Raw genomic sequence first — 13,277 nt, 5'->3', positions numbered from 1 at the left:
GTTTCTCTTGGTGGCACTGAGAGTCACTGAAATCTTTTAACTGTGGAATCGGAAGTCCTAGAGTACAGGTGGACCTTAGTGGCCAACTGGTCCTGTCCTTCTGACTGTTTTCCTGTGTTAGCTTTCCCAAGTATCAGGGGCCACCAGTTGTATATCAGAGTTATGTAGACATGAGCATGACTGCTGTGGCTCTTGTCACATTGTGCCCTTTCAGGAACCCACCTGAACCTTGTTCAGCATGGCTTCTTCAGTAGTCACCCGAGGACTCTTTGTCCTAGTTATTGTGTGAAGCTGGAAGGTGACAATAGATGCCATACTCTGTATCTTTCTTGAGAGTCTCCATCTTTGTCTTGCTGTGCGATGTCCCACGAAGGTCAAGGAGGCACGCTGCATCCTGCCTTAGGGTGTGATGTAAGGTGTTCGTTCAGTGTCAGCTGTTGCAGACCCGTGTGTTCAGAACTTCTAGATTTTAAAATACCAGGGAAAAGTCTATTGTTTTTTGTGAAAGCATAATTTGTTTTAGTGCTGTTGCAGGAGTAGACAATCTAATCCTATTACAGGCCAGACACTCAGATACTGATACTTTATATATTTATAGCAGTTTATATTTTTAATTACCGCATTGTGTTTTTATAAAAAGTTTAAATGAAATAGTGTATGAATACACAACTTTTATTTAGACAGTGGTGGTTCACACCTTTAATCTCAGCACTTGGGAGGCAGAGGCAGGTGGATCTCTGAGTTTGAGGCCAGCCTGGTCTACATAGTGAGTTCCAGGACAGCCAAGGCTATACAGAGAGACTCTGTCTCAAAACACCCCCACACCTCAAGACCTCCACAACTTTTGGACATCCCCAATGTCAGGTAAAAGATGTCTCATATCTAATGAGAGTCTTAAGCCCTTCAGGCTATGTGGCAATTCTGATCCTAAATCTAGAACTTGTATCAAGCCTCCCATCTCCTTTAGGTATAGGCCACATCTCAGGATGTCTTTATTATCGAATGTCTCTTCCCTAAGACAGAGAAAACAAGGTAGATGTTTGTTTTGTCTCCTAAGCTTGACATACACACACACACACACACACACACACACAAAGCACAGCAAGTTACTAGGTTAATAGCCACACCAGTTATGTAGCAATGTTACTGTTATATGTTTTGATCTCTTTACTTGGGGAAGTATTGCAGCCAGGAGTAAGTTAATAATAACCAAAGAAAATCAAACCTCTAAGAACTTTAATTCACATTTGGTCCATTCCATACCATTTGAACTTCCTCTATGGTCCGTCAGACTTTGGAAGTTTCTGCTTTGCCTCCTTTGTACACTCAGCCCTGGCTTGATGCTTACAAAATTTGCATAGCAAGCCAAGTAATTATTAGAATACATAGTGTGTGAATGTTTTAAGAATTTATAGCTTCCATATTTTGCCAAATGTATCAGTTTTTAACATGGTTACTCTAAGGACTGTACTTCTAAATAAAATTTTTGTGCATGTGAACTAAGTAATGGATTTAAATTGTATTTCCATTATATTTTTGATTTTTAATTTTGTCTTGTTTTATTGAAAATATGTATGTATAGCATAAGTGTGTGTATGTATATATACATATGTATATATAGTAAGTATTTGTATGTATTTAATCGACATGTATTCTGTTTCCTTCTCTGTGATTTATTCTCCAAGAAAAGGTTTTGTAAGAGTTTTTTACATTGAAATCTAGCATAGGTTTTGTTTGTTTAGCTTTAGTGGTGGCATGTGGGAATATACTGTGGCCTTAGGCTGTAGGTTTTTTGCTTACCCTATTATACTTGGCTCTTTTTCAAGGAATGTTGGTCTTGAGTGTTGGAGGGAATTTCCCGGAAAGTTTTGTTGTAAAGCTATAGAAGCAGCTCTGTAGGTTCAGAGATAAGCAGTTCATCAACAAAGAATCATTGTCCTGATCCTGCACTTCAGGCAGGACCGAGAGGAGATGGCATTAAGCCTACCTGTTCCTCAACATAGGAACTGAAAGAAAGGAGAAGGGTTCATAGGATTCAGATCCCAGGAGCTGAGGATGATCTTTCAACACCCCAAACCCTGGCATTCGTATGACCTGTGAGACAGGCTTGGGAGGCTCCTTGGGTTTGCTTAGGAGCCAACATCCACCCTCCTAGGAACCACAGTCTCTTGTCTTCCCAGTACCACACAATCAGAGTTTTCTTTACATACCCAGGGCTGAGCCACAGAGGCCTTATTTGGCATGAACTCTTTTCTCTAGGGAACCAAACAGAAGCGAGGCCATAGCTGGACAAGAAGCACTCTTTTTCCTGTGGCTCAGGAGGAAATCATGCCCATGAGAAGAAGTCACAGGCATCACTAGTTCCCCCATTCATCTCTGTGCACTCTCCAGGCAGTTTTCAGAAGTCTAGAAAGACTGAGGAGTCGACCCCCTTTTTGTACATTGTAGTTATATTCATATTTCAATTTTAGGTTCCACAAAGCCACTTTCGTCTCATGACTTGAGAGCTGTGACCAATGATGATGACGCGGCAAGAAACAGAACTGTAACATTCACAGTTGTGAGGTCCCCTAGACTCGGGAGACTGCTGAAGATAAACCCAGACAACCACACAGAGGACGTTTCTGTCTTTACCCAATATCTGGTGAGTCCTGACTTCCATTTTCTGTCACTGAGTGGGGCTGTAAGTCTGTGCAGAGAGGAACTCTCATTTGTCTTCATTCTGCTAAACTAAGTACACGAGGGCCACAGCCCAGGCAACTCCTACATCATTTAAAATGGGATTCTTTTTAGGGAACACAACATGAGACAGATGTCAGAAAACACCATGCTAGTTCTGAAAGTAACAAATAAAAAAAAAAGTACTCAGAGCTGGAGAGATGGCTCAGCGGGTGAGAGCAAATACTGCTCTTGCAGAAGACCCAAGTTCAAGTCTCCCCATGCTGGGTGGCTTACAACATTCTGTAACTCCAGCTCCAAGAGCTCCCTAACTTCCTCTCTTTTGGATTCTGCATGTACACACTCACATGTACTACACATGCACTGCACACCCATGTACACACACACACTGAAAAATAAGTAAGCCTTTGTAAGGGGGTCCTTTAAAATGAAATCCAAAGTGTATATCTATATCTAACATGGCATGTAGTCATTATGTATTATAATTGTATGTATATATAATTTATATCCAGGGTGTTTGTAACTGCTGGTTTACATTATCTTCTTATTTAAATGAATAAGCACTCAAAATTTTTTTTGACTTCCAGCCAGGAATTGGGTGAACCAAGACACGTTTGTTTATGTGTTACTTCATTTTCTAAAGGTGACGTTCCCAAATATAATTCTTTAATTTAAGCATTCCTTTGGTTGGTAATCTGTCCCAGAATACTGGGGTCTGACAATTTATTTGGCTATAGCTTTGTATAACTGAAGAACTTTTTAAAATCTCAGGTCAAGTGTAGAGGAAATAGAAAGAGTTTTTAACCTTTGAGCTTTTTCTGTGTGATGTGAGGAGAGTGGACACGGTTATAGCTTCTCAGTTGTCTGAGTTTGAGAGAGTGGCTCATGAAGCAAGCGGAAGCTACGAGTGAAACACTGAAGAGAAGAAGTACAATGTCTGTGGTTTGTAGGGTATTCCAGGACACAGAATAAAAAGTTGGAATGAAAACTCCATTGTGTAGGGAGTTAAGATGTGCCCAGAAGCATCAACGCATACCCAGGGTCAGTTTGCCTTTTGAATACTAACAAGAATGATGCGATTCCTATAAGATATGTTGGCTCTAGTCCCAGTTCTTTTAAAAAACAAAACATAGTGATGATTATTTCCAACAGCTTTTGATTGCAAATATGTGGCATTTTAGATTAAGATCGATAGATATATCCAAAATAAATGTTACTGAATGTAGTAGTTAGAACTAAGTAGCTTTTGCTGCAATAACAAGAAACCCCTAAGTCCCAGCGGCTTATGATAACCAAAATGCCCTTCTCACTTTCACTGTCTGACAACTGTGAGCTAGCTGTGGTCTGTTTTTCATGTCTTCATTCTTTCAGCATCTAGCTATTGGAACAGCCTCACGCTAGTCACATGCAGATGACAGCAAAGGGCAGTGTGAGGTGGACCATGGGAACTGCAGCTTGTGTTCTAGAATGTCATTTGTAGTCACATACCACACAAGGTAGCTTGTTACCAGGGCAGTAGATAAATTGAATATCTGGGGCAGTGTTCTAACTGCTATGGTGCACTAACATGCAAACTGAAAACTGGGTGTAATACTGGAAGCCACAGTGCATTTTTCTAAGAAAACAAACCACCTTTAAAATAGAATACATTTCAAAATAGGAAATTAATACACCAAGCCAAAAAATATAAGGTCCCAGGCAAGCAAAGTCTTGAAGAAATAAAATCCAGTTACTTCCAGATTTTAAGGTTTTCCTGCTGCTTCTGATTTCTTCTCCCTTTGTGAACAGATAGGAGGTATCCAGAAAACATGTCCACAATAGCAGGTATGAGGCTGAGCAGAAGTACTGTATGGGAGCTCAGTGCTGCTCAAGGGTGTTGTTCCCTGTAGAAACAGAGGCAAGCTTCAGTCTGAAAACAACCTGTCCAGTCTACAGATTGGGGATACACGTAAGGGGGGGGGGCTCTTCTCTCCCATGGTCCTTCCTCTGCTGAACATGCCCTGCCATTCCAGAGGTTTGGTTGGATACTTAAAATCAAAGGACGAAGAAGAAATGTTTTATCATCTGAAAGGTTGTATAAAAGACTGTGTATCTGGCTTTGTACATAAGGCACACCCCTAATATAATAATTTCCTTCTCCCTAAAACCTCATTTCAGATGTATTTGTAGTTCATAGAATTTCCACACAACAGCCATCTGACACCTTTGTTGCATGGTATGTGGAGATCTTTTATAATTTAGATATCTGAGACCTACTGGTAACTATTGGGACAGGGCAGAAGTGACTTGGCACAACTCCAGGAGATCTGGGTTACCTCTGTGACTCAGCAAATCACATAGGTGTTAAACCTGCTTTGTTATGTTTAAAATGGGAAGCGTCATAGCAGTGGTTATTGAAACCGTATTCATGTATGACATATATGAAGCACTGTTCTTAGCTTTGTATTGTATTGTTCCTGTCCACCTGTAGACTCAGACCTAAAGCACAAGTGTTCACATGGTTACACAGCCTCTTGAGAGCAGAGCCAGGACCTGAGCCCAGGCCTCTGGATTCTAGGTCAGGCTCCTGTAAAATTAACCAGGGCTTTCCCCTAAGTGGCTAAATGTGGCTAAGAGGGTAATAGATGTAAAGTGTATAGCATGTTTCCCATACCTAATTGAGGTTTGTTGAGATGGAAAGCATTCTTCTAATGATCAGGAGAGACACAAGCTGGAGATATTTTATTACTTATACATCATAGGGGTACCTGACACACCCAAAGGCCATTTACATACAGAGTCAGGAAGCACACGGAGAAAGACAGACTCAAAGGCCAAGCTTCTATTGGACCCAGAGTGTTGTCTAAGCAGCTTTTCCAAGGGGGCATTTGAGTGGGTGAGATTAAATCAGACAGGTACTTGTTCCAGGAGGCCACATGGAAACTTAGAGGTAGTTACGTGACCTGCCCTCACTGTCCAGGTGGGTCTGAGCTTCAATGGGCTCAGTCATATAGGCTACATTAGCTGTCCCCTAGGGGGACACTACAGAGCGGTTGCTTAAGGTGACTACCTGTGTGGGCCACACTGAAGAATTTCCGTGAGGAGAGCTGCAAACTGAGAAAATCCAAGTATTCAAGATGGGTGGTGAGGTGACCGGACATCCTAAGGATTACAAACACTAATTAAATGGGTTTTGAAGCTGACACTTTTTGTTCTTGGAAATGTGAAAAGTCCCTTTCTACTCCTCATATTTAAAAGGAGTTTCCCAGGGGAAGGCAATTTTCTGCTACACTGGAACTGGCTGGTGTTTGCCCTAATATGCAGCAGTCATTTAATGAATGGAAATGAGGTCATCAGAAGAGAATGACATTTGCTTCACCTATGACCCACTTATTGTTTCCTTTAGAGAGTCCCTGGTGTTCTCAAATACATTTCCCTTGGGGATGATGAGAGGGGAGGGCTAAGGAAATATAAGAGGTCTCCTGCAGGGACCCAGTTTTCTATTCCTGGCCAGAGCCCAGGCTGGAGGAACAAAGAGGCCTGAGGACGGGCATCTCCAAGGACTTGTTCTGACAGTCAGAGCAAGAGGGATGTGGTGGAGGGAAGGGAGCGGCTGAGAGCTGCTGCTGACACGTTTCAGGGTTTTCCAACATCTATGTTTGTCATTTTTTAATACCTTGTCTCTCTTTCCAACTCAACCGTCATAAAGAAAGTCAATAATGTGGGTAAAGGAGGAAGAGTACAAAGAAATCCAAGGAAGAATATAAACCAAAATAGGAACTCTGGTTCTTTCAGGGTCATGGCTTACTTTGGTGTTTTTAGTGTGTATCACACACACACACACACACACACACACACACACACACACACACAATGTTTAAGGGCTTTCTGATGCTGTGACAGAATATCTAAGAGGTATCAGTGTGGAGGAGAACAGGTTTATTTTGGCTCAGTTTCTGAAGCTTCAGTCCATTGTCAGCTGTCACTTGCTTTGAGGCTTGAGAGGCAGAGCATGCTGGGAAGGTACACAAGGAAGAGAAATGCTTACTCCCTGAAGGCTGGGAAGCAAAGGTGAGAAGAGAGGATATGGAGGCAAAGGTTGAGATATCCCCTTCAGGGGCACATCCCCTCTCACCTAACTCATCCTCAGTGGTTTCTCTACCTCTTCAAGGTCCCACCCACCCCAATAACTCCCAAAGCCAGGATAAAAACCTTAACACATGAGGTTTTGGGGAACATTTCAGATCTAAATTATAGTGCATGCTTTTATAAAAGCAAGGCCAGAAAACAATTAAATGTTAAATTTATATCAAGACGGGAAGGAACATCACCCATTAATATAGTAAACATGGATTTATCTGAATGCATTCCAGGGATAAGAACATGGCTCTGGGGGTAAGAGGATCTGCTGTGCAAGCATGAGGACCTGAGTTCAAATTCCCAGCAGACACATACAAGGCTAGGTGTATCTGCTTGTTCCTATATCCCCAGCATTCAGGGGACAGAGACAATGGCTGCCAGGAGTTGACTGTCAGCAAGCCTATCCCAAATGGCAAGCTTTGCTTCAGTGAGAGGCTTGAAGGCAATGATGTGGAAAGCGAAAGAGGAAGACATGGGAGTGCCTACTCTGACTTCTGCATACACAAGCATGGGTTAAAGCATGCACACACACTTATGTGCACACACAGACACACACATAGACTGTACCATGTGTACACATTAAACAACACTGAAAACATTCCAATCCTGGTTAGCATATATGCTCAGAAATGGACATTTTTATGTGTGGTTTAACAAAAGAAAGAAATTAGCCTTTCTTCTACACTCTGCCTGCTTTTCCACATGTAGACGGATAGGAGGCTTTGAAACAGCCTGAAGTTTATAACTTCTATCAAATGGTATACTGGTCAGTTCCCAGTCATCTTAAGACAGCTCAGATTTACCATCAGTCAGCTTTAGAACATTTGGGAAGTAAAAGAAATGGTGGTTATGGGTTGAGTTGGTGGAGGAGAGGACAAGAGGCCTTTTTTTTGGACTGGGGTTTGCTCAGTAAAGCAGCAGTCCTTGCCTGAGGCTGTGTGTTCAACTGAGTGGGCAGCTTTCCTCTGAAATCCTCCATGAAGATCCTGACTAGCACGTATGTGCTTTTATCTGACCTCTTCAGTGTGATGGGGAAAAAAAAAGAGATAGCACTCAGGAAGTAATTTCAGCTATGTAAAGAGTTCAGAGCTATTTAGCCCTGTGTAACTTACAAATAGCTAATTACCAGTAGACTTTCTAGATCAGCCTTTCTTCTCAAGAGTCAGTTCTAGCCAAGTGACCTGCTAAGCATTCAATAGGGACATTGTAGGCAGTTGATGGCTGAGTGCTCTTTTACCCTTTAACGGAGGGAATTAATTTGTCCTTGGCTCTCTACCTTCAGGGAGGTCGGGGATGGAGATTAAAAGTACTGCATCATTTGGATATAAAACATACACTTTTCTTGTTTGTGAAGAAATGACCATTTAAAATCAGTACTTATAAAGAAAATAGCTTATGAAAAACCTTGGCTGTATTGTGCAAAACATACTTTGACAAAATAACTCTAAGGAAATATCTGTGATGTCATCGCCCAACATTTGTTTCTTAGCTCAGAATAAGTTCGCTATGTTTTTCATGTCATGTCAGTCTACCAAGATAGCAAGTGGCCACTTTGTTTTTCAATGTCAAAGCCTAAGGGGGTTAAGCTAACCCACAGAAATTAAGCATACATCCACAGAGAAGACAACCATGAAAGCTCTCTTATACACTGGAGATGTTACTATCCATTTCCAAGGGCCCATGAACAGAGTAGGCTTCAAATTCCACAAAATACACTGATGGCTTCCAAGTCAAGCTCACAGTTAATTGAGTGATTTTCATTCCAGTGCTTGTTGAGATAATTTAGAGTCATTAGAACAGCGAAGTGTTCTGGCTTTGAGGTTTATGACAGCCAGTCTCTTTTCTTTTAGACAAAGCCAGTAATTGCATCTCAGCTATTGTACTTCTGTGGGCCGGATGCCATCCGTCTTGGTCTCTGCTGCTTCTGCAGCACAGATAACAGTTTTCCAGGACCACATTGAGAAAATCACAAACCCATTCTGGGCTATTAATTTTGCTCAATTAGTCCTCCCCAAATCGGGACTTACTGCTTTCATAATATATACATACTTTAGAGAATTATAGACACATTTCTCAAAGGTTGGAAACTAATTTGTTATAATTTAATGGAGAGTAAAATCAGCTTAATGTCTCATTAGGCTTTTGTCTTTGAATCTGCAGATAGGAGGGACCAGCCTTTCTGTCATCCACGGTCCCGCCCATGCATCGTGTGCCTTTTTGGACTCGCTGGTTCAGTGACACCCAGGCCTACTTGTCTTTGTGGGCATTTTCTACTTGTGTTTTTCTTTCAGAAGTTTTGTTTTGCATCACACTTCTCTGAGTTATATGAAGAGTGTCGTTCCATGTGAGAAGATTATTGTATTGTCACATAGTCACCCATCCATTGCTTGAACTTAAACCTGACTAGCAGATCTTGGTCCAATGGCTTTGAATAGTCAAAATGTTCTGTTAGAATGGTTGGCTCTTTGAAAAGGCAGATAGCACTGATTGCCGTTTATTAAGAGAGGCTTATTTCTTCTCCTTCTATTCAGATCCCATGGCCATTGTAAGACAGTACCATAAGCAGGATGGCATTTCTGGTTAGCTTTTGTCAAGTTGACACAAACTAAAAACTAACACCTAAGAAGAGGGGAGCTCATTTGAGAAACTGCCTTCCTAACATTGAGCTATAGGCATGTCTGTGAGGCATTTTCTTAATTGATGGCTGATATGGAATGGATGGCCTAGCCCACTGTGGCTGATGCTACCGCTGGGCAGGTGGTCTAGAGTTATGTGCAAGCTGAGCAAACCTTGGCAAGTAAACCGGTAAGTCCCTACTTGAACTACTCTGGCTTCCGTGGTGTTAGACTGTGATATGGAAGTGTAAACCAGATCTTCTCTGTGTTCCATGGAAGTTAAACCAAATAAACTCTTTGTTCCCCACATCACTTTGGGTCAGTGTTTCATCACCACAACAAAAAACACACTAGAACAGTGACTAAGCCTTAGAAATGTCTTCTTTCACAGATATCCTGTCCAGAGTCTGAGGTCTATCCTGCTGGACCTAAATCCTAAATTCTCTGGAGTGTATTCCCTTTCTACCCGAAGGACCTCCATCGTAGCTGTAAAAAACAATTGGGCACAAGCACAGCAAGATTCCTATAACAGATCAGAAATCTAGGCAGCACAAGGAGTCCAGGGCTACAGAATTACCAGGGGACAGGCTTTGTAATGTGAGGCTGATTCTCTTTAGTAAGAATGAGCAGAAAAAGGCATTCCTAGATGATACCACTTGGAAATATCTAGCTAGAGATTGGCAATAGAATATCACATCCAAATAATTATCAGTAAACTACGGTTCATGCACCCCGAGTGACTCCGTTGGTCTCTGCAGCAACCTACTAGAAGGAAAATCTCTGCAAGGACTCCAGAAGTCATGTCTGTAGCTATTGCTTTCTCTCACAGAGAGGATTAGGTCTCCATTCATATAGAAGAGTCTCTAGGGACTCATGTTACTCTTAAATATGTAGATCATTAATACATCAATCAAATGAGAACACACAGAGGGTTATAATTTGGATAGAGCAAAAGATAGCATTGGACATCTTGATTTAGTTTTATACAAGTGCAGGAACCTCTGAAAATAGCAGGTCCTCATCTCTGGAACTTGTGAACGAATGATCCCTTTCATGGCAGACTTCGAAGATGCAGTTACTAGTCGTAGGGTTGGAAGAGTGGCCTGGACTATCTAGATGGCCCTTAAGTGCCATCATGTGTGTCTTTTCAAGAGGGAGACAAAAAATTTAGATGTGAAAAGCCAGGTGACCAAGTATTGCAGCCACGGGTAGAGGAATGCTTGTAGTCAAGCAAGCTGAAGAAGGCAAGGAAGCCATTACGTCTTGGGGGTTTGGGGGTGGAAATCAATCTCCATGCAGTGTTGACTCCATCAAGCCCGGCACATTCAAGAGCCTTCTTCATTCCTTTCATGTGGGTGACTCTTTGATCCATAAGCACTAATGACCCTCAGCTCTCTGACTCCACGTTTATGCTGTCAGTTGGTCTCCTTGGAGCCTCCAGTCAGGAATTAATCTAAAGGGAAAAAACAAAAACAAAAATGACTTCCTTTTTGTCCTGTCTAACCCTCTACCTCCTAGTATCTTATGAGTTTCTACATGATTAAAAAACAAAAAACAAAACGACATCAGTGTAGAACTGGAATACCGCCTTCTGCTGTTGTGTGTGGTATATGAATGTGTATACACATGTTGATGGTATAGGGCCATGCACACACATGTGGAGGCCAGAGGTGGATGTTGGTTGTTGCCCTCTACTGTTCACCATCGTATCCTTTGAGACAGGGTTTCTCACTGAAACTGGGCTCACTGATTCGATAGCCTTACTGGACAGTGTCTGGGATCTGCATGCCTCTGCCCCTACAACACTGGGGTTACAAACACATGTCACCATTCCCAGCTTTTCATGTGGATTCCAGGGGTTTGAACTCACATCCACATGACGGACTCCAGCACTTATCTATGGGGTCATCTCCCCAGCCCCAATACTGCCTTTTTTAAGTCATAAGTCATGATAAGCATAGGCTGTCGGATGAGTTAGTCCTCAGAACCACTGCAAATCAATACAAGTTCTGGTTAATAACTGGCAGCCTTGGCCAAACCATGCCATAAAGTGACTTTTGTTCACTCTGGTCACACTTTGTAGCTGACTCTCCTGATTCCTGGGCTCCTGGAGTTGCAGAACATGTCACATGAATTTCTTTATAGCCTATAATCTCAGTGTTCCACAGTTCCACAGTGGGGAAGCAGCCCTTAGATTGTGGAAATAGCTTGAACTCAGGAGTTTTATAGAATTGGGTATGAAACTAAGCCACAAAAATAAAATGCCTTGTGCAGAGCCTGCTAGCTGTAGGATTCTAATCAAGGTTAGGTATTTTCTTTGTTGGTGTTCAATACATACACATGTAAGAAACATCCTGAGTTGCTTTGTTTCTATCTATATATGGTTATAAGCGTATATACTTGACAAGCAAGTGTTGTAAACCAATTTCAACGTAGATTATTTGCTCATTAAACACATGTTTATTTAAATGCTTATTCTAGATGATAAACAAATATTTATAAAGCAACTGGAAATGAGCTTTCCAGATATGTCCTAGAAAATATTTACCATAAGAAGCATGGGCTAGAACTCTCTGGTTGTTTAATATTATGTTGCAATTCAGTGTAAAAACTATGTATAGCCTTTCACCCAAATAAGAACCCAGTGATTAATCCATTAGTGAGAAGTAGAATAATTTGTGGAAAGACGTAGAAATGCCCAGGGCCTAGCATTTTGATCACTGAAATGGTAACACACTACGAAGCTGAAATACAGATCCACAAATAAGCTATAATCCTACATTTCAATATAAAAATAGGGCTTAGACAAGCTAGCTGATTTGCACAAGCAGAGCTGAAAACTAGTACTATATACATTTGAATTTTGGTCTGACCAATCCAAGTTTCAAAATCCACTGCATTTTGTTGCATCCATTTTTATATTAATATCTATTTTCTTCATGGCAGAAGAAGAGCAGAAATTCAGGCAGTTGTGTCAAAGAAACCCCAGAAAAGGACCGAGGACAAAGCTGCTAGATAAACTAGGCTCTCTGGGCTGTTCCCAGCTCTGCTTTCAACTAGCCTTGTGTATTCATTACTTGTCTTATTGCTATCACAAATGCCCGACAAAAAACAACCTAAGAAAAGAAGGGTTTACTTGGACTTACAGTCCGTGGTGAAACAGTCCATCATGACAAGGAAGTCATGGGGTACAGAGTTAGGAAGCAGAAAGAAGTGAACGCTGGTGTCCAAAGCTCTTCTTCCTTTTTCCAAACCCCAGCCCGTGAACCGGTGCCACCAATATTAGGGTGGCTTTTGCACCTCACTTGACCTAATCTAGAAAATCCCTTCTAGACAAATCAAAGAGATTTATCCAATTCTAAAGCCCATCAAATTGCAATTGGGATTAATTGCCACACCCTAAGTTGGAGGAAGGGCAGAGTTCTCCAGATGTTCATCTTTCTAACCTTCCCAGCAGCCTCTCAGCTGGAAACTGTAGCCCATTGCAGAGAGCTCAGTAGGGCCTCTGGACTTCTGAGAGCCAAATATTTTTCCATACCATTTGACTATTATTTGAGATCGTATAGAAATCAAGGATATGAGATAGAAGTTTGATCACAGAAACCCAAAGAATGCTTTATCTTCCCTTCAAACAAAAGCTACTTGTGAGGAGTTTTAAAATTTGGAACCAATGCTGGAGGAAGGAGTCATTTTCTTCAGTGGTGTAGCCACTGGTAAGTTACCCATGCTCCAGTAACCAAAAGCCTTAAACTCTGAGTGTCCCCCTCTCCCTCTTCCCTCTTCCCTCTTCCTTCTTCCCTCTTACCTCTTCCCTCTTCCCTCTTCCCTCTCCCTCTCCCTCTCCTCCTCCACCTTTCCCCTCCC

At 41.7% G+C, this 13,277-nt stretch overlaps 1 protein-coding gene across 1 annotated transcript in view; it reads left to right on the top strand.

The window, feature by feature from the left end:
* LOC114634705 (chondroitin sulfate proteoglycan 4-like) overlaps nt 1–13,277 on the top strand; it is a 54,229-nt gene that overhangs the window by 34,321 nt on the left and 6,631 nt on the right. The window contains exon 8 of the mRNA XM_028783319.1: nt 2,472–2,644. Within this exon, the coding sequence (XP_028639152.1) occupies nt 2,472–2,644 (173 nt within the window). The remainder of the gene's footprint in view (nt 1–2,471; nt 2,645–13,277) is intronic.

The sequence above is a fragment of the Grammomys surdaster genome, unplaced genomic scaffold, assembly GCF_004785775.1.
Source record: "Grammomys surdaster isolate TR1022 unplaced genomic scaffold, NIH_TR_1.0 99, whole genome shotgun sequence".
In the NCBI taxonomy this organism is placed as follows: domain Eukaryota; kingdom Metazoa; phylum Chordata; class Mammalia; order Rodentia; family Muridae; genus Grammomys; species Grammomys surdaster.
This window is presented reverse-complemented; position numbering and strand designations above follow the sequence as displayed.